This window comes from Olea europaea, unplaced genomic scaffold (genome assembly GCF_002742605.1).
Source record: "Olea europaea var. sylvestris unplaced genomic scaffold, O_europaea_v1 scaffold3410, whole genome shotgun sequence".
Classification (NCBI taxonomy): domain Eukaryota; kingdom Viridiplantae; phylum Streptophyta; class Magnoliopsida; order Lamiales; family Oleaceae; genus Olea; species Olea europaea.
This window is the reverse complement of record NW_019253130.1, coordinates 10-19,201: the sequence shown is the minus strand read 5'-3', so window position 1 is coordinate 19,201 and position 19,192 is coordinate 10. Positions and strand designations below refer to the sequence as shown.

Genomic DNA, 19,192 nt, shown 5'->3' with positions numbered 1-19,192 from the left:
ATTCATTGGATTGAAAAATCAAAGATTCTTCATTGAATATCAAATTTGAATTTTTTAATTTCGCATATTATTAATCAAGTAATGGTCCATCAGGTTATGCCAAATAATTGAATTTCTAGTTCAATACAATGTTTCAAATTTAAATAATTATTTAATCAAATAAAAAACATAGTTAATTCTCAAAAGTATGATTAACTATGATATATAATATAAAAATTAAAGTTCACATGACATAAATTGTGTGCTTTCTTTCAGGGATAAACATATAATTTGTGTTTTTAGGAACACAATAAAGTATAATTTTTCGAGATGTGTGTAATTTTGAAATTACGTTATATTTTATTATTGCTTTTTCAATATCAATATTCTTCTAGAATATTGAAAATTATAATTCAAACTCTTTAGGAGCAACCAAATATTATTATAATAAATTATACAAAAATTTACTCTTCAAGAGTAAAAATATAATTTATGTTGGATTGTATGTAATTATGCTCTTTGGGAGCAAATAAAATTTAACTAAAATATTAATGAAAATTATATTATGCTATTTCAAAAAAACATTACATTTTAATATTGCTTCTTCAAGAATATTAAATCAATACTTTTCTGAAACATGGAGAATTTTAATTTCATGCTCTTCAGGAGCAATAACATATTATTATTTACAGCAATAACTTATGTAATGATTTACTCTTCATGAGTAAAAACATAATTTTATGTTAGATTTTATATCATTATACTTTTCGAGAGCAATAAAATCTAAACAGAACATCAATATAAAATACGTGTGTAGAAGAATGGACACATAAATAAATAGAATAATTTAATTCGTGATTTTACATAGAACCAATCAATATACTTAAGGAATATTGAAATTATAATATAGTGTTCTTTTGGAGCAATTAATATTCTTTTTTAAAATATTAATAATGTTTTTTTTTAGGAACATCAATACAAATTTTTCATATAAGTTGTGCTGTATAAAGGGATATATAATTTTCAAGAATATAAATACAATATTCTTTTGGAATATTGATACTAACGACTCGTTCTACCTTTCGAGTTAAACAATATAATATTAAAATTTGCGTTTTACATGAGTAACAATAAAATATTCTTCTGAAATATTTATATAACGTGAGTTGTATTTCTTCGATAACATCAACACCTATTTGTAAAAATTAAATATAATTTAAATTATGTTTCAACGGGAGCATTTGGCCAATATTATTCTAGAATATTGAAATTGTAATGTCACGCTCTTCATAAGTAAGTAATAATCTTCTAGAATATTAATAATATTGTGCTACTTCAAAAACAACAACGAACTATTTATATTATATAGATATACAATTAATATACTTCTGCAATATTAATTATAATGTTGTACTATTTTTAGAGCAACAACGTGTTAAATTATTAATTTAAAGTTTATAGAAGAATATCTAAGAATATTTAATCACCATATAGATATAATATGAATTTATATATATAAAAAATTAATTACCAAACATGCATTAGGAAAAAGAATTTTTATACATAGAAGTTAACAAAATTGGCTAAATTTTTTACCACATACAAAAGATACAAACGTACATATGAATTTCACATATACAAAAATCAAAAGTAGAACTAGTATGTGGCAAATTCAAAAGACAGAATTAATGATATGTGACAAAATTGATTGTGTATGAATCAAAAGACATGAATTAATATGTGTACAAATTACACATACAAACATGGATTAAAATTAATATGCATGCAAATGAAAATCGGAAGAGAATAAACAACTTGATTATGATGTATATGTATATCGAAAGAATTCACATGCCACTAAATTAATTTTGGTATACGTTATAAATATCTATACTTATAAATATAGAGAAGTTAATAGATTTGTATGTATTTTATTAAGTACCAAAACCCTATATTTATATGACAGAATTAGGGATACAATGATAATAATCTCTAGGGCTGCATGGGTACAATTGTCATTCACTTGTAAATCTTAATAAACTTACCGTTTACAATATTTTATTTTTTGGAATATTCGCACTCAGAAGGGAAAAAAGCAATGAATTTTAATTTTCCATTGGAAGGAAAGAGAGATTATTATTGACAACATCAACTTGTAATGAATGGTTCTTCTTTCTTTATTTTTATGGTCCAATTTAAGAATGCATGGCAATCACATTTATGTCCATGCCGACGTGCCGTCCCCATTTCCCGTCCTTCCCACACTTCCCAATAGCAACGAGAGTAGGAATTCGATCAATCGCTATCAATGCCAGGAGGCAGATCAAGATTCAGTATCCACCCAAGCATCTCTGTGATATACTGGTATCATCTTTTCCCCCATCTTAACCCCAGCAGTCTAGCCCAGTTTCTTCCCCTCCAGTCGCTTCCTTAGATTCTAGATCCCTCTCACTTCCCGTTTGTTCTCGGGCTTTGACGTAAGGCCTGTAGACCGAGCCTCACATCCCTGACTTCTGCAGCTTTTCGCCCTCCACTCCTTGCTTAACTTTATACTATGCCCAACAAGTGCTTGCCCTAGTTCACGAAACTTAACTTTGATTTGGGCCGTTCATAGTTTTAGCTCATGCGGACCCTCCTTATGAGCAAAGGGATCCCTGCTAGAGGAAAGGTACTCCACGCAAAAATCTTTTTAAGGATTCTCAGTTGACAAACAGTAAACCCTTTGTTTCATTGTGCTAGATCGACCCCTTCCTACACTCACCTAGGGGTGTCAAAAAGGCTCGACGGCAAAAAGGCATAAAAGGCAGAATTGCCGCCTTTAAAAAGGCATAATTGAAGACAGAAAATTCTACCTTTTGAGACCGCCCAAAAAAGAAAAAGGAGCAGGCCAGGCTCGGCTCGGCTTGGAAAAGCTCGAGCTGAAGCCGAAATTTTTTGGCAGAGCAAAAGCTCGGCTTGGCTCGGACTCGTAAAACAGCTCGCCATTTTAACCGAGCTGAAAGTTTTAGGCTCGGACTCGGCTCGACTCGTTGACATCCATATTTCAAGGATCAAAGAAAAAATAGAGCTGATTTTAACTGAATTAGATTTATCCTGATGATTAAAAATAATGAAAGAAGTTTTTCATAAAGGATTTTTAGACATTTTACATCAAAATAAGATTCAACTTGGTCAAAAAAAAAGAGACCATAGTGAATTTCTCCGAAATGACATCACATACAAGGGACAATGTCTTTTGACTCCGCCGAGAAACTTCAACAATGACCGAAATGTTAGATTCCCACGTGCGTCATCTCACACGTAATACACCAATAATATAACACATATACAAATCTATGATTCTGGTCAACTTTATCCGCGGTCACTAAACTTTTAAAATAATTTCAATTAGGGCAATTACTAAACTTTATTTTGTTCAATTTTGGTATCAAATTTCTCTACTATCACATGCTACTTCGAAATTGATAAAATCTACTTAATTATAGGTCATATCAAGATGAATCTTCCAATAAGTATAGTGTGCTATGCTAAATTATCGCTACACTATGAACATAAAAGTATTAAAGGCAAGTAGCTATGTAGAGATTATATGGAAGATCAATTTTGGTATGATTGTCAACGAAGCAATTTTTAGCATCTTGAAGCTGACGGGAAGTGACGGAATATGACAAAGTGGTGAAACAAAAATTTAACATTGAAATTTAGTGACTCAATTGAGATAAATTAGTATTTAACGACCTGATTTAGACTTCACTGAAAATTCAGTGACCATGGACGAAATTTACCCTAAGAATTTTTAATTTCTACAAATTCAAGAAAATAAACTTGATGGGCAAGTCAAATTCCAACTATAAATTCAGACATCTTGCCTCCCAAACTCTCTCAAACACCCAAAAGGCGGTTTACACCATTTCATAAAATCTTGTCCTTTCAGATCCCATATAATTTCTTGGCCTTCCCGGAACGAAATGTGTCCATCGGGAACCGCCTCGGGCCGTCGTGAAACAACCGGAAAACCCAATTTACGATCAGCATTCGATGTTCTTGACGCTGATAGCGACGGAAAGATTAGCCACGACGATCTCCGGGCCTTTTACGGAGGGTTTTCGGGCCCTGGGGATTCCAATGAGGATGATATAAAGTCTATCTCCCAAACTCTCTCAAACACCCAAAAGGCGGTTTACACCATTTCATAAAATCTTGTCCTTTCAGATCCCATATAATTTCTTGGTCTTCCCGGAACGAAATGTGTCCATCGGGAACCGCCTCGGGCGGTCGTGAAACAACCGGAAAGCCCAATTTGCGATCAGCATTCGATGTTCTTGACGCTGATAGCGACGGAAAGATTAGCCACGACGATCTCCGGGCCTTTTACGGAGGGTTTTCGGGCCCTGGGGGATATCCATGGCGGATTTTAACAAGGATGGATATGTGGAATATGAAGAATTTGAGAAGGTGTTGAATGGGAAAAACGGTAGAAATGGGAGATGGGTTGTAATGGAAGATGCTTTTCGGGTTATGGACAAAGATGGAGATGGGAAAGTGGGCCGTGAGGATTTGAAAAGTTACCTTAAATGGGCCGGGTTTGAGGCCCATGATGAAGATGTTGAAGCCATGATCAGGTTGGCCGGTGGAGATGAAAATGATGGGGTTACATTTCAGGGTCTGCTCAAGGTTTTGGCTTTTTGATTTTTCTCAACTGGGGCACAATCAAGGCAGAACTTTTACTTGTTCAAATAAGCAATAAGGCGAAACAGGATCGTCTGCAAGTGCAAGACAACCCTAGGCAAACATTTTTGTCTATTTATTGTTTTTTATTTATAATTGTTGAACAATTTTCTTAATTGTTGAGATGATTCTGTTCTGACCATTTTTGTTACATTTAGTCTTTTATTCCGCATTATAAAATGAACCCCAACTATTATTCATCCAATTCCATTTCATTATGAGCATGTTTGGAGGGTAGGTTGATGCCTTTATGGGTACCTATACTCAATATTCATTACAACTTTTTTTCAAATAAAAAGTATCTTACTGTTAAGAAACTTGTTCACAAGGCAAAAGAAACAGCACGTCATGTAGAGTTCATTCAAACATAATATCTAAAGATTTACTTGGTCAATACAAGAAACTTTTGATGCTGGTTAGAGGAAACACCGCCACTACATATAGATTAGCGTGTTTTTCCAATAAAAAAAGTTCCTAAGCTTGTAAAGTAAATGGTTAAACAAGATCGATTTGGCCGCTCTCCACTAGTGGCTTTATTGACTTGTAAGGTAAAGCATACAAATCATCAGCTTCAATGTTGACAGGCTCTTCCCCACTGTCACATTTCCAGTAATTTCACATGTCAAGAAATGCTTTACACAAACAAGTCCAAAACTCGGAAAAGAGCACAAAGAAGAATTAATAAATTACCTGTCATCCAGCTGAAACGCTCCTAAAAATTTCTTGCTTCTGCAAATAATGTAGGTGTCCAGCTTTGGCTCTGGAACTAAATCACGTATCGAAAATAAATATAGTATTCAGTGTAGCAATATAGTACACCGATCTCTTTCAGATAGAAATCAATAGAATGTTGAGAACAATGAACCATAAAAAGGATTCCGAGTCCAGTTTGCAGTTCATCTAGATATCGTTCAACTCACTGTTGGGTTAAGTGTTGAAACCGTCACATCTAGAACTCCTATTTACATGTACTACATGCATGTACATAAAACTTAGATTCCTTACATTTCAACAAGGTAGTTAAAAATTTCAAGTTCAAAATAAAGTTAATCTCTAATTTATGCAATAGTTGTATTTTCAAGTTCCTAGAATGGCCTCTAAATTCACTTAGACTAAGAGTCCGTTTGATTGTAAAGATGAAATTTGGATGGAAAGAAAAAGAATTTCAAGAAATTGAATTGCCTAGAAATTGTTTTTACTGAGAATTGTCAATTATTGTATTTGATTAGTATAAATTTTCACATGGAAAATGTTAAAATAAAAGTATTTTTTGGTGTTTGTTTGACTTTGTTTTATATGAAAATTGTCAGGATAAAATTTACTGGTACTGGTACTGGGAATGAAAATTGTTTCCATTGCTCCAAAAAAATAAAAAAATAAAAATAATAATAATAATAATAATAATAATAATAATAATAATAATAATAATCATCCATTTTTTCGTTTTGGTTTTGTTTTGTTTTACATGGAAATTGTTAATTAAAGGAAATTTTTTTTTTACAATTGAGAATAAAATTTGTTTCCATTGCCAAAAATGAAAAAATAAAATAAAATAAAATTCGGTCAGCAGCCTAGAAAATGAATTTTCACCAATCTGGTGAGAATTCATTTTCCTCAATTTGGTGAAAAATGGCTTAGGTGGCATTAAAGTTGGAAAATGAATTCTCTAGAAAAAAAAACCTATCAAAAATCCATTTCTGGTTTAGGGTGGAAATCAAATTCCAGTTTCCATGGAATTCATGCCTATCAAATATGGCCAAATTATATTCAGCAATATTAACAAAATATTCAACTGGAAGCAAACTTGAACTCCAGTACATGCAGGATTAGCATAATGTTTATAATGACCTCCTAAAGCCACAACTTTTATGTTTATGAATCCGAGTTTAGTACAAAAAGAACAAAGGTAAGTTATTTACAACCAAGTTGGTGTTAGAATATTTGAGCCTCAGCGGTCGACATTTGAAAAATGCTAATGTGGAATTGGTAACACGTAGCAAGGTAACATTGCATAGAAGAACATTGCAGAAAAGTACAAGGGACAGATTGAACTAGTGCCAAGATAATAAACTCACCCATGTCATCATCTTCACTAGCCCCAGATTGCTTCAAATGGGACTGGTACTGATCAGGCAATTTTGTGAGCACAGATTGTTCCAGATGTTGTGTTAGGTCCCCAACACTCCTGTATTTCTTGTTAACTATAAAACATGTAATTTTTATTTACAAGCAATAAAAGAGAATGAGAATATCCATCACCTTACAGCAAATTTTTGTTCTTGTTTAGAAAGGCGGTTCCATAATTCAGTCGTTTTTTGGATGTGAAGAACGTACTTTTCAATCTGTCCAAGAGATGATCAGAAGTGAACAAAGCGGTTACCAGAAGAATCCTAACATCTCATTGAATGCAAAAAGTAGATCAAGTCATTGACAGTGGCAATACTCACAACTGGACACACCCAACATGGCATAATAAAAGTTCTAACCAATGCTACCTTTTGAAGACGAGTGCGGAGATATGATCTCAATAGGAACAGGGTCCGGTCCAAGTCCATCTGGTAAAGGGACACTGTGAGTGGATCAACAGCATTTCTTGTGAACTCTTCCACCGTTTCTTCCTAAAGTAGGTATATGAAAAATAAGAAGTGAGACGTCTATCATCTTGTTAAGTTTCTATTGCCGGTAACATCCGATGCAAAGAAAAGAGTAAATCTAGTCACTGGCTATCCAAAAGCTATGGAACTTGGTGTGAGTCTTTGAAATGATTTTATTTATTTATTTATTTATTATTTATCGTGAATGATGGAATTATTACAAATAGTCTGCCCTCGCATATTTTAAGTTTCTTCCTCTTGACTAAATTTGTAACCTAAATTAGCAGCTTCATTTTCTGTGGTCTTTCAATATTGCTAGAAATAAATTCAAAAATGAAACGAGTAAAAAGATTAGAGCATGAATAATAAAGGGGAGGAAAATATCTGTCTCTTTCATATATTAATTTGCAGTTTCCACTCAACAATAGGTAAATCTAAAGGACATACACGAGCACATACTTCATGAGCAAACGATATATTAGGATGGATGATAGACTTAGAATACAAAAGCTTTATCTACAGTAATTGTTTACAGTTTATTACTTTTCAAGACGATGGCCAACTTATCTAAATTAGTTCAATTCCTCCAAAACTCTAAATCACCCCAGTACAAAAAAATTAAAAAGAAAAAGTTTGTGAAGCTAGCAGAGGAAGACAGGGGTAGATTGATATTTACAGTGCCAGGAGCCAGAAGCAGGCATGTGTGGAATTAGATGCATGTAGCAGTGACTTATAATAGAAATTTGAATTATCCAAGAATGGTGTAGAAACACATATATAAATTTTTTCAAGGCACAAATTTGTTTAACATTTTTATTTTTAGGATCGCATAATAATCCCGATCATGTACACATTCTTTATGTTTGTTTTCTGTTGAAGAAAATTTGTTGATTCTTCTCTTCCACAAGTAATTGAAGTGGATGAAGTGCATGCTTGAAAGCTACAGTAATTCGATATTACTTCCAAAGTGATATAATCTGCATTGCAACTCATCGATTCGTCCAAAAGATTAATTTTCATCGTATTGTGTAATATGTCAATATACTATTCACACTAGCGAAAAATTCCATCCAGACTCAAGAGAACAGAATGCAGGTCATGGCGAGCTGCACAAATTCAACATTATATTCAAGTACCCTTTGCTAAAGGATATAAAATCTATCATGTCTTATACTATCCATCCATTTAATATAAACCAAGATATAAGCATAGTGTTAAAAAATCAGTTTAATTTTTGGTACAATCTGTTGAGAGTTTACTCTGCCAAAGTCCACCAATTGAATTCATTTCACAAGAACATTCATTTTCTTCAGGTTTCTAGAAAAATTGAACACCAAATAATTGAAATAAAACTTTAGCTATGTTTATTCGAAGCTAAATTGCAGGGGGAAAAAACTGTAAGATTATATGAACAAAAAGAAAAGCTGCAACTTTTACAATTTGCATAATTAAATGAGTTTTTCAACATATTACCTAAACAAATAAAGCACAAATTCCAGTAAAAATTAAACATCATAAAACTCAAGTAAAATGGTGGCTTTATTATTTAAAAAGTACTAAATTTTAGAGAAAACTACAGTAAGATTACATAAACAAGGAGAAAAGCTGCAGCTTTTAAAATTAGAACAATCAATAGATTTCCCCCCATAAATGCGTTTTCAATATATTGCCTCTACAAATTAAACACAAATTTGTGGAAAAATTGATCAAATAATTATAATAAAGCCACAGATGAATGCATTCAATCAAAAGCTACTAAATATAACACCACTGTCCCCAGGAGAAAAAGGTAGAATGGCAAAACGTGTGGGGAAGACAATTAAAGTTTCAGAAAGATCAATTAATTCAATTAAAATAAATAATGAAGTATTCCATCAATTGAATCTGGTGGTGGGATCTCTGAACTAAAGTCGCCTCGAATTCAATACTAAAAGCAGAAGGTTCAGCAGAAATTTTGAGAAAAAAATTTAAACATCATATAGTTAAATAAAACCATAGATGATTCCTCCTAGTTGTCTCTCGTGGCGTCAAAACATAAGTCAATAAACCCCACCCCCACCCAAACCAAGCACTCAAACAGAAATCTGGAAGCCCATTAAATAATTTTTTAATTAACGCATTATATAAAATAAATGCAGGACAACACCGCAGAAAGGCAAAGAACGATTAGCACCAACTCTATCGCTGTTGCTACTTCTGACTTAAAAAGGGTATAAAAGTAAAATGTGTGGGCATGACAATTAGGTTTTCAAAAGGATAATTAATTCAATTAAACAATTGTATAGCATACCATCAAATGGATCTGTTCTCGGGATCTCTGAACTAAAGCAGCTTCGAATTTGAGAATCTCCGGCGCTGCCTTTTCGTTACGCCATGAGCGCTTCAGCAGCTCAGCGTCGGTTGTCGAAATCAACAATTCGTAATCGTCAGTTGATGAGTCTTCTCCAGCTCCTGGCTCCATCCGATTATCTCCGTATCTCTTTTTCTGGAAATGGGAAATAGCAACTGTGCTATTTTAATTTTCTCCGAAAATCAACTTTTAAGTTAAATGAAAAGTAGAACTGAAAGATTAAGGAATTGGCGCCAAAATATTAATAATGTAGGGAAAAGTTGTAGCATTCGTCCCCGACATATGGCCCTTGTATCAATTTAGTCCCTAATCTGCTTTTTTGATAGGGAACTCGATCCTAATCTCTCAATTTCAAAGCATCCTTTCTCTCTTAAGGTCAAAAAAATAAATTAATAAATAAAGAATAATATTATCTAGGTTAAGTGGTGTTTAACACTAACTTAGGTGTAAGTATATCGTAAGTCCTATAAAATGAATCATAGTTCATTTTATTTGATTGAACTTGTCATTTAATGTAATTAGTGTTACCGTATAAACGGGTGTTAAACAAACGACTAATAAATTGAGCCACTCTCAAAGCTTTTAAAGTTTACTTGTAAGTAAATAAAACTTGAGTTTATTTTCATATAGTATAATTTTGCTAATGCAAAATAATTTTTTATAATAAATAAATTGTAGCTTTTATTTACTTTGTGTTACTGATTTATTTAATAATATTGAGTACATAAATTAAAAGTTCCGATAATAACTTGTGATAATATAAGTTGGGTGCTTGTACAGAGAAGTATAGTGTGATACAAATTCATATTTTAATAATAAATATTTGTTCAAAAGCAATGGTGCAATGAATAAGAGTTGGCGTATTGTATGAAAAATTTGTAGTATTGACTGATTCACCTTTCGAATTTGAAATTTGTTCTTGTAGAAATAGTTTAAAACGACGCTAAAATAGTTGGATTGTACTAAACAATCACATGTCGAATTTTATTTAATGTGCGGGAATTAAATTCCACTTGATCATGCAGTTATTCAATATAAATTATGGATAGGATTGTTTATATTTTGTTACAAGTTTAATAATTCTTTGATTTGTAATTGGGTATCAAATAATTCAATGAGTTGAAAACTAACGAACGAGAGAACACGAATTCATATCGGGAATTATCATCCTAAAAAATATGACACAAATTTAATATCATTTGATGTGAAAAAAAGATAACACAGGAAAATGTGTTCTACAGATGGCCTACATTTACTGTTGAAACACACACATATGTTTATTTATTAGCTTGTGTTTAGTTTTGAAAAAAAAATTAGTAGCTTGTGTGATTGAAAATAAATTTTTTTTTAAAAAAAATGTGCTTTAAAAATTAGGGCCAAACAAGAGATTAAAAACAGTTTTAAACAAACAGAAAGTCTTGCAGCCATGGCTTGCCTTATTGTAGACAATGCAATTTACACCGAACATTTTTACTGTTACATTAAAACAAAACTTACTTATTACACAAACTATTACCCCGGACTTTCTTAAACTTTCATTTTCCATATATATGTTACACTTTTGGCAACAAACGAGCACAAGATCGAAAACTTATCCTCCACGAGATCGATATAGATAAACAAGTGGCCTCTAAACATGTCGCGGTGGGTTGTATTTAGGTTTTCCCTCCTCTGGGAATAATCGGTGTGAGTCTGATCCAGATGTCCCTTCATAATTATCACTCTTAGCTTCATTATCTGCAGTTTTACTATTATCATTAGCTGCGATTCGTTCTTCTCCACCAAGATGTTCATCGCTGGCTAGGACACGAGGATTCCTCCTACGAAGCATTTTTGCACGAGCCTGGTAATTTCCCGCAATCAACAATGAGGCGAGAAGGAGAATAACCAAAGACTTCATCATCAAATTATAATCTGAAAGAAAAAAAAAAGTTATAGATCTAAAGAATAACTTATAAGCAAAAATAAGTAAGTTCTTTAACTTACAATTTGGTTCCTATTTATTGCATGTAAGAGAAGTGGCTTTACAACTTCACAATATATAGAGATTTTACTTACTGTTTTTCGGCTCATAATTAGTGGGAAATGAGACTGATTAAGCGTAAATGGAATAAGAATGGAGTGGAGCACTCTATGCTACAGAAAAAAGGGAAGTAATTATGATTCAATTTACTTAAATTTTCATGCTTATAATCATATGATTAGTATAATTTACCGTAAAAGTGTTTCCTTGTTGGGAAGCAATGGAAGACACAGCGGATCAATATTGATATCAATATGTGGAACTTTACAGGCTTAGAGCGAACATTACTATCTTAAATTATTGGTTAGCACCGTGAAATTATTGCTGAACATTATTCAAGAGCAACCACACTACAAATCGGTTTGACACAACGCTTACAGATCACACACAACACATGGGGTGAGTGGTTTTACTTTTTCAATACAAAACTCACATGGATTTTTCTGTTTTTCTTCTGTACAAGCATAACTTTTTATTCAAGAAATTCTGGGATCAAAATGTATTATGCGTTTATCACTGCAAAATTCCACCGATGAATTCGCCTTCAAAATAGCTCATGATTGAAAGAAATTAAAATTTAGATTTTATTAAAGTCAAAATCAACAATTAATTTTAACTACATAATTTATGGAACTCATATCTTTTCAACCACATATTTCATCAACTTTCATAAAAAATCTACTAAAAATATAATTTTAATCTCCAAAGAGTGACTTATATTTTAATATATAATATTTTTACAGCAAAATATGTGACAAACTTTTAGCACTGACAGTCCTTCACTTTCTAGAGGCTATTTGTATTTCACACGCGTTAAAGTATAAAATGAGTGGACCAGCCTGAACTCGCGTGTCTATGTTTAGGTTGGTTCATACCAAGGTATAGCTCTCATATTCAGGCGGAGTCAACACCCAACGATTCCTACAATCGCTTGTGCTGGTTCGATCAATTTTTTTCTCATATTTGACGGCCGCCCGAGTTCACTTGGATTCGTCCGTCCTCACCCTAATTCCTAAATCTACCACTGCTCATATTATAGGCTTTTGTTTTTTCGTTTTCTTTTTTTACATCCTTCAAAAATTATACAAATTCTTATATTATTTTCAATATTTGTGTCTAAATTTCATTATCTTTATAGTTTCTAACAATCTTATTTTAGTATTATCCATGTTTGGGTTAATTTCATTTTTGTTCACGAAGTCTGATGAAATCTCAATTGGGTCATTCAATTTTAATTTGTCGTATATAAATCATTGATAATATAATCTATGATAGCCCCATCACTAAAATCTAAAAGTCATATTCCAATCTTAGGTGAACAAATTGACGACAATATGACGGATCTAAGTTTTCAGCTAAATATCTTGCCAGTCAGCTTTTGTAATAAACAATAAAGCTGCACATACAAGGCAGCTCTTCACAGAGGCTTTACAGGCTCCTCATCGTAGCAGCGGGCCCCACCTAAAAAGAAAAAATAGCGACGGGTCCCCTCATGTGTGTTGCCTGGCCCTGTACGTGCAGCAAATTCATTGTAATAAAATTCTTATATGCCCTATCAGTCATGTTTTGGTGTAAAAAAGTATCGCCAGCGACTACTATATTCACAAATTAGTCAATAGATTAAAACGACATCATTGATGATAACAAATCAAAACGGATTTCTACCTTCACAATTTTTACGAACTTAACAGTTAGTCGGAAATGTATCAATATTTCTTTAGTTCCCTATCTATGTCTATAAATTTGTAGGAAAAAAAATATGTCGATTACTAGAATAAGAATTATTTTTTTTTAAATTTTTTTTTAAGTTTTCTTCTCAAGTTAATTTTATTGTTATACGATGAAGATGAGATGTAGATTTGATGAAGAATTCTGAAATGGTGGTGGAGTAATGCCTCCTGAATCTATATGCGACCTTTAGTGTTTCTGCTACTCCGACGAATATGTGCAACATGAAAAGTGAGGGCGGGGCTTTCTCTCCCGTTTTACCTTCGGTGTGAGAATCAGTAGTTATGTTAGGAGAAAATAAATTCGGAGTTCAGATAGCTAAAAAATATGCAATCATCCAAACCTGTATCGCCTTGGGAGGTATTTATAGTCTGTCAGAAGCCGAGTGAGAGCCGAGTGGCTGTGGTGCCACGTGTCCTACGTTGGCCTTCCCATTATCCCCACGTTCTGAGTGGGGGGTTTTAACTACCCCATGGAGGTTGGGTTCGTGGTGACCGCCATGTAACTTTGTTAATTCATCAGAGATTTTGAGGTTAAGTGTTGAGATGATCTTATAGGTAATTCCATACTGGTCGCTGGTCTCGCATAGAGATAGAGCGCCCCCGGGGGTCGACGGTCTCTCGTAGAGGTAGAGCACCCCGGGCGGTCGACGATCTCTCGTGGAGGTAGAGCGCTCTCGAGGTCGACGGTCTCTCGTGAAGGTAGAGCTCTCCTGAGGGATAGAGGGTCTCTCGTGGAGGTAGAGCGCTCCCAGGGAGTCGACGGTCTCTCGTAGAGGTAGACGCATCCTGAGGGGTTGATGACTTCGCATTGGCGTGTCATGATTTACATTGCATATCTTTGGAAGCAATTTCTTATGTTAACTGATATCATTACCCTCCCTACTCCCTGTCGATATTTTTTCGACAGAGGAGTAGCAACTTCCTTTATATGGATTTTATTTTATTTTATTTTTTTTAAATAAAATTAACTCAAGTAAACAAGTCGAGCAATCCAATTTGGTTCGAGCAACTATTCCACTGTACACTTGGCACCCAACCAATGGACATGATCTTGGAGGGAATTTTCCCCCCAAAAAATTTGAATCCCTTTTACTTATAAAAGGGAGTGGTCCCTCACATGTGAGCTACTTTCTTCTCATCCAAACATTTTAGTTCTTCTTCTCTTCCAAGGTTCTCTCTTTTCCAAGGTAATTTTCTCATCTTTTCTCTTCATTTTTGTAAAATCATGTACAAAACTATCATCTCTTCTTCTTCTTCCGATGAAAATAGTGATGAGGGACCGATCGACGTCGAAAAAGATACGACCGGTTTGGTGAGGCCGGTCGACTGACCAGCATCTGCTCGATCGACCAGTTGGTCAGTTGACTAGCCGACAACGGATGGTCGATCGACCAGCTTGTGCCGGCGGGTCGACTAGCCCCCAACCGCCTGTCCACGCTATTGGTTGGCTCAGCCTTCCCCATCCGTCTGACGAGTTTCCTTGTGAGTCTGATAGCCAAATCCTTTCAGTTGATTCTCAGACATTTATTTTGAATTCCCCCAAGAGACATATTGGCTCCACCAAGTCTCCAAACCAAAACTTAGAAATTGAGCGAGACCTGGTTGGCGAGGTCGTCCCCCTTGAAATTCCAAAAAGTTATAGCCTTTACAATTCTTCGCTTAAGCTAGAGAAATTTCTTGCTAGGTATGATCGGGTCGACGACTATATCTATAGAGCCCCCGGTCTCAAAGAGAGGCTCCCTGGGTTCGACTCCCGCGAGATAGTGGTGTATAAGGACATCATGGATGGTGGTTTCCGACTACCCGTTCATCCCTTCTTCGTGTCGATTTTCAATGAGTTTCATCTCACTCCTAATCAAATAAATCCCAATGCTTGGAGAAAAGCATTGTATTTCTTGTATGTTTGTCTTAGGAGAAGAATTCTGCTTTCCATGGACCTCTTTAGGTGTGTCTTCGAGATGCATGAATTAACTCAGTGCAATGCGTTTGTCTTTTTTACTGCTAGGGTCCCTTTGCTATTTCCTAGGTTCAGGAATTCGAATAGCGGTTGGAAATCTCGATTTTTCTTTGTCCGACCGCCAGCAGATTGGTTTCCTTTCAATACCTATTGGTGGCATCCTCAAATTCACCTTTTCAATAGTCAAGTAGAAGCTTCCTCTACTCTAAAAGCTCAAATCCAATAGTTGGTTGATATACCCCCTCTTGCGCCTGACTTAGGATCGGTTCTGACCATAAGGAACATGTTGATAGTGATTAGTCGTCCTACTGGTAGGCTGCTTCCACCGGTTCCTATTATTCTTGACTTGCACATATTTCTTATTTGTTGTTTTTGGGACTAATCTGTTTGGGCATGTGCATACAGATATGTACTTCGATTTGGAGGAGGTATTGAAGACCTTGCCGGGAGGTGACGAGGGTCTCGCTCCCATTGACGATAAACTCTTGAGCTTTCCTTCCTAGTTTTGTGTTCTCACACTCTTTTATTTTGCGAGCCTGACGAGCCTTACCTTGCATGTACAGGGATGAAATTTGATCTGGAGGGGACCATGGACTCTATGCCTCACCCCCTTAAAGAGGAAAAAGATGGCCGACCAAGGGAGAAGTCTCAAGTAGCAAAAGATACTCCCCAGTCCCCCAGACGAGCCTATCGAGGTTGCTCCTATTCCTAAGCCGGGCTCTTCTAGTAGCATGCAGGGGGAGCGTGAGGGTTCACCCCCTAATTTCGGGTTTCCTCCTACCCGGGATTATCGTGAGATGGAGGTGGTTAAGTCTTTAGTGACACCTACGCAGGCTAGGGCAATAGCAGGACGTAGCGCAGACGATATCGAGAGGGCTACGGTGGTCTATCTCCAGGGGTATGCTTCTAATTTTATTATTATTATTTTTTTTTTTACGCTGAGCATTATGTTTTGCGCATGGTTATACCACTCGACTCTCATATTGTCTTTTTATCTTTTAGGTGGTGGCCCTTCATACCGAGTTTGCTGAATCAAGTGTCGTCAGACCTTAGAGCTGAAGACTCTTGCAGAGGAAAAGAAAAAGGAGGCTCATCACTACAAGAAGAAGATATCTTCCTTGAAGAAATCTCTAGAGGTGTCGGAGGCTCGAGCCCGCGAGCAGGAGATAGAGAACGACAATTTACGGTTTGTGTTGGCTCATGCTCCGAAGGAGGCAGTTGAGAGGTATAAGGCCTCTGCCGAGTATACTAGGGACTTGAAGGCCTTTGTTGAGCAGTACAAGTCATCGTCTGATTACGCCAAGGCTTTGCATTCGTATGGGGGGAAGAAATGGTGGCGTCCATCAAGCTGACCAAGGAGTGGATATCGATCGAGCACCCTTCTATTGCCCTCTCAGGTTTTGATAAGTTCCTTGCACAGTGCAAGGGGAAGGAGAGTGGGGCGCAATCATCTAGGTCACTTGGTCCTTCGTCGCGGGGCGACAGTGGTAGTGTTTCCCCCTCGAGTTGAAGCATGGCTTAGCAGTAGCTCCTTTTATTAGTTCCCCTTTTTTTGTCACCTTTTATTTCTATTTGTAGCATCATTTCCTACTTGCCCGGGGTGTGGGCAAGAGTATATCACATGCTTTTGTATGAATGCTATGTTATCGATGGTTATTGATGTTGAAACTTGTTTCTCCCAGTGTTATTTTTCATGTTCAGTTGTTTGATAGCGTGGGTGAATGTAATTAGTCCCGCGTGCTTGATTACAATGATCGATGACCTTAGCCTATGCTCTGACCATTTAGGTCTTTTCGCCTAGCCACGTGGGCCGAGACGGAGTTGAGAGAGGAGTGTATTGGTTAGGGTCCTTAGCCGATCTTTTAGCTTTTCAATGCTCTTTGCCTTGCCGCATGAGCTACGTCGACCGTCGGGAGGTGGTCCGGCAGTTTAGGGCCCCAGCCAGTTTTTTCAGCTTTCCAAGGCTCTCCGCCTAGCCTTGTGGGCTATGTCGACCGCAGGGAGGTGATCTGGCGATTTATGGCCTTAGCCAATTTTTTGACTCTTACAGCTCTCCACCTAAACGCGTGAGCTATGTCGATCGTCAGGAGGTGGTCTGACGGTTAAGGGCCTTAGCCAATTTTTTGACTTTTCAAAGCTCTCCGCCTAGCCTCGTGGGCTATGTCGACCGTAGGGAGGTGGTCTGGCAGTTTAGGGCCTTAGCCAATTTTTTGACTTTCCAAGGCTCTCCGCCTAACCTCGTGGGCTATGTCGACCGTAGGGAGGTGATCGACGGTTTAGGGCCTTAGCCAATTTTTTGACTTTCTAAAGCTCTCCACCTAGCCTCATGAGCTATGTCGATCGTAGAGATGTGGTATGGCGGTTTAGGGCCTTAGCCAATTTTTTTAACTCTTAAAGCTCTCCGCTTAGCCGCGTGGGCTATGTCGACCGTATGTCTTCACGGGATGAACGTGGAGATTCAAGATTGCTTGTTAGCATAAAAAATACTTGGATTCGTGGGCTCAGTAGGCGCACCAGGATATCCCAGCTAGGCTGGCCTTTTCGTAGTGCCCTCATCATCCTCCACTGCCTAGGTCTTTCATTGAATAAGATAAGCTATTACACCTAAGGGCGTCTTCGTGAGGCGTTACATGGAGAAAATGAACAATGCAACCTATTCTACTGTATTTACAAAAGAAACGACCTATCTTTCTAATTGGCGGGTCAACTGATAGTACTTTTTGAGATGTTCTGCAATCCATGGCCTACCCAATGGCTTCCCTTTCATATCTTCCAAACTATTGGCTTCTTTTTCGAGGCAACGGATTACTTCATATGGCCCTTCCCAATTTGGCCTGAGTTTCGGTGGGGGGTGTCCTGCTGCGGCTGCATCTCTTAGTACAAGATCCCCTGGTTGAAAAACTCTAAATCTTACCCTTCGGTTGAAATATTCAGCGGCCCTTCGCTTGTATGCTGACATCCTTATCGCTACCTTTTCTCTAGCCCTGTCGAGTAAGTCGAGTTCCGCCCTAGTGGCTGTGACATCAAGTTGCTTGGTTTTCATTCGACCAGTCTCACTCAAAATTTCGACGGGGACAACTGCCTCCATCCTGAATGACAACTTAAAAGGTGTTTCACCAGTCGATTCCCGTGGGGTCATACGATACGCCCATAGTACATTGGGCAACTCGTCCGCCCAAAGTCGTTTCTCCTTTTCCAGCCTTGTTTTCAAATCTCATAGTATGGTTTGATTGGTCACTTCAGCTTGTCTATTTGACTGAGGGTGAACGACTGAAGTCAACCTGTGGTTGATGTGGTAGCTTGCACAGAAGGCTCTAAAACTGTGATTGTCGAATTGTTTGCCATTATTTGTAATGACTACTCTGGGTATGCCAAACCTGCATATTATATTTTTCCAGACGAAACCTTACACCTTTGTTGTTATGATGGTGGCCAAGGGCTCAGCCTTTACCCACTTAGTGAAGTAGTTTATGACAACTAGCAAGAACTTCCTTTGCCCCTTGGCTAGGGATAAAGGCCCCAGGATGTCCATCCCCAATTGGAAGAAAGGACATACCCCAAAAACTGCCTTATACTGCTCGGTTGGAATGTGGATCAAATTTTCATGGCGTTGACATGCTTTGTACTTCCTCACCAACTCCTTAGCATCTTCCTTCATGCTAGGCCAATAATATCCTTGTCGTAGTGCCTTGAACGCAAGGGCGGTTGTCCCTTGGTGGTTGCCACAAATTCCTGCATGTATCTCGACCAGCACCTCTCGTGCTTCTGTCGGCAGCAAACATTTCAAATACGGCATTGTGAAACCTCGCTTGTAAAGCAGTCCATCGATGA

The 19,192-nt window shown here is 36.6% G+C and overlaps 2 protein-coding genes across 2 annotated transcripts; one reads left to right on the top strand and one right to left on the bottom strand.

The window, feature by feature from the left end:
- The first annotated feature begins 3,847 nt into the window (after positions 1 to 3,847).
- Positions 3,848 to 4,849, top strand: LOC111386075 (calmodulin-like). The gene is made up of 2 exons (XM_023010498.1): positions 3,848 to 4,157; positions 4,330 to 4,849. The coding sequence occupies exons 1-2, from the start codon at positions 3,948 to 3,950 to the stop codon at positions 4,666 to 4,668; spliced, it is 549 nt and encodes a 182-aa protein (XP_022866266.1). The 5' UTR covers positions 3,848 to 3,947; the 3' UTR covers positions 4,669 to 4,849.
- A 128-nt stretch (positions 4,850 to 4,977) lies between these two features.
- Positions 4,978 to 9,857, bottom strand: LOC111386078 (DNA replication complex GINS protein SLD5-like). Its single transcript, XM_023010502.1, has 6 exons — positions 9,592 to 9,857; positions 7,203 to 7,325; positions 6,967 to 7,049; positions 6,783 to 6,892; positions 5,398 to 5,473; positions 4,978 to 5,302 (listed from the first exon to the last, which is right to left on the bottom strand). The coding sequence occupies exons 1-6, from the start codon at positions 9,760 to 9,762 to the stop codon at positions 5,203 to 5,205; spliced, it is 663 nt and encodes a 220-aa protein (XP_022866270.1). The 5' UTR covers positions 9,763 to 9,857; the 3' UTR covers positions 4,978 to 5,202.
- Between the last annotated feature and the right edge of the window lie 9,335 nt (positions 9,858 to 19,192).

What these genes read in the sequence shown, in the direction of transcription:
- LOC111386075 (XM_023010498.1), top strand. Translation starts at nt 3,948, where the DNA reads ATGTGTCCATCGGGAACCGCCTCGGGCCGTCGTGAAACAACCGGAAAA. An exon ending in TCTCAAACACCCAAAAGGCG is followed by an intron (nt 4,158 to 4,329) that starts GTTTACACCATT and finishes CGGAAAGATTAG; the next exon opens with CCACGACGATCTCCGGGCCT.
- LOC111386078 (XM_023010502.1), bottom strand. Translation starts at nt 9,762, where the DNA reads ATGGAGCCAGGAGCTGGAGAAGACTCATCAACTGACGATTACGAATTG. An exon ending in GAGAACAGATCCATTTGATG is followed by an intron (nt 7,326 to 9,591) that starts GTATGCTATACA and finishes TACCTACTTTAG; the next exon opens with GAAGAAACGGTGGAAGAGTT. An exon ending in TCCGCACTCGTCTTCAAAAG is followed by an intron (nt 7,050 to 7,202) that starts GTAGCATTGGTT and finishes TCTCTTGGACAG; the next exon opens with ATTGAAAAGTACGTTCTTCA.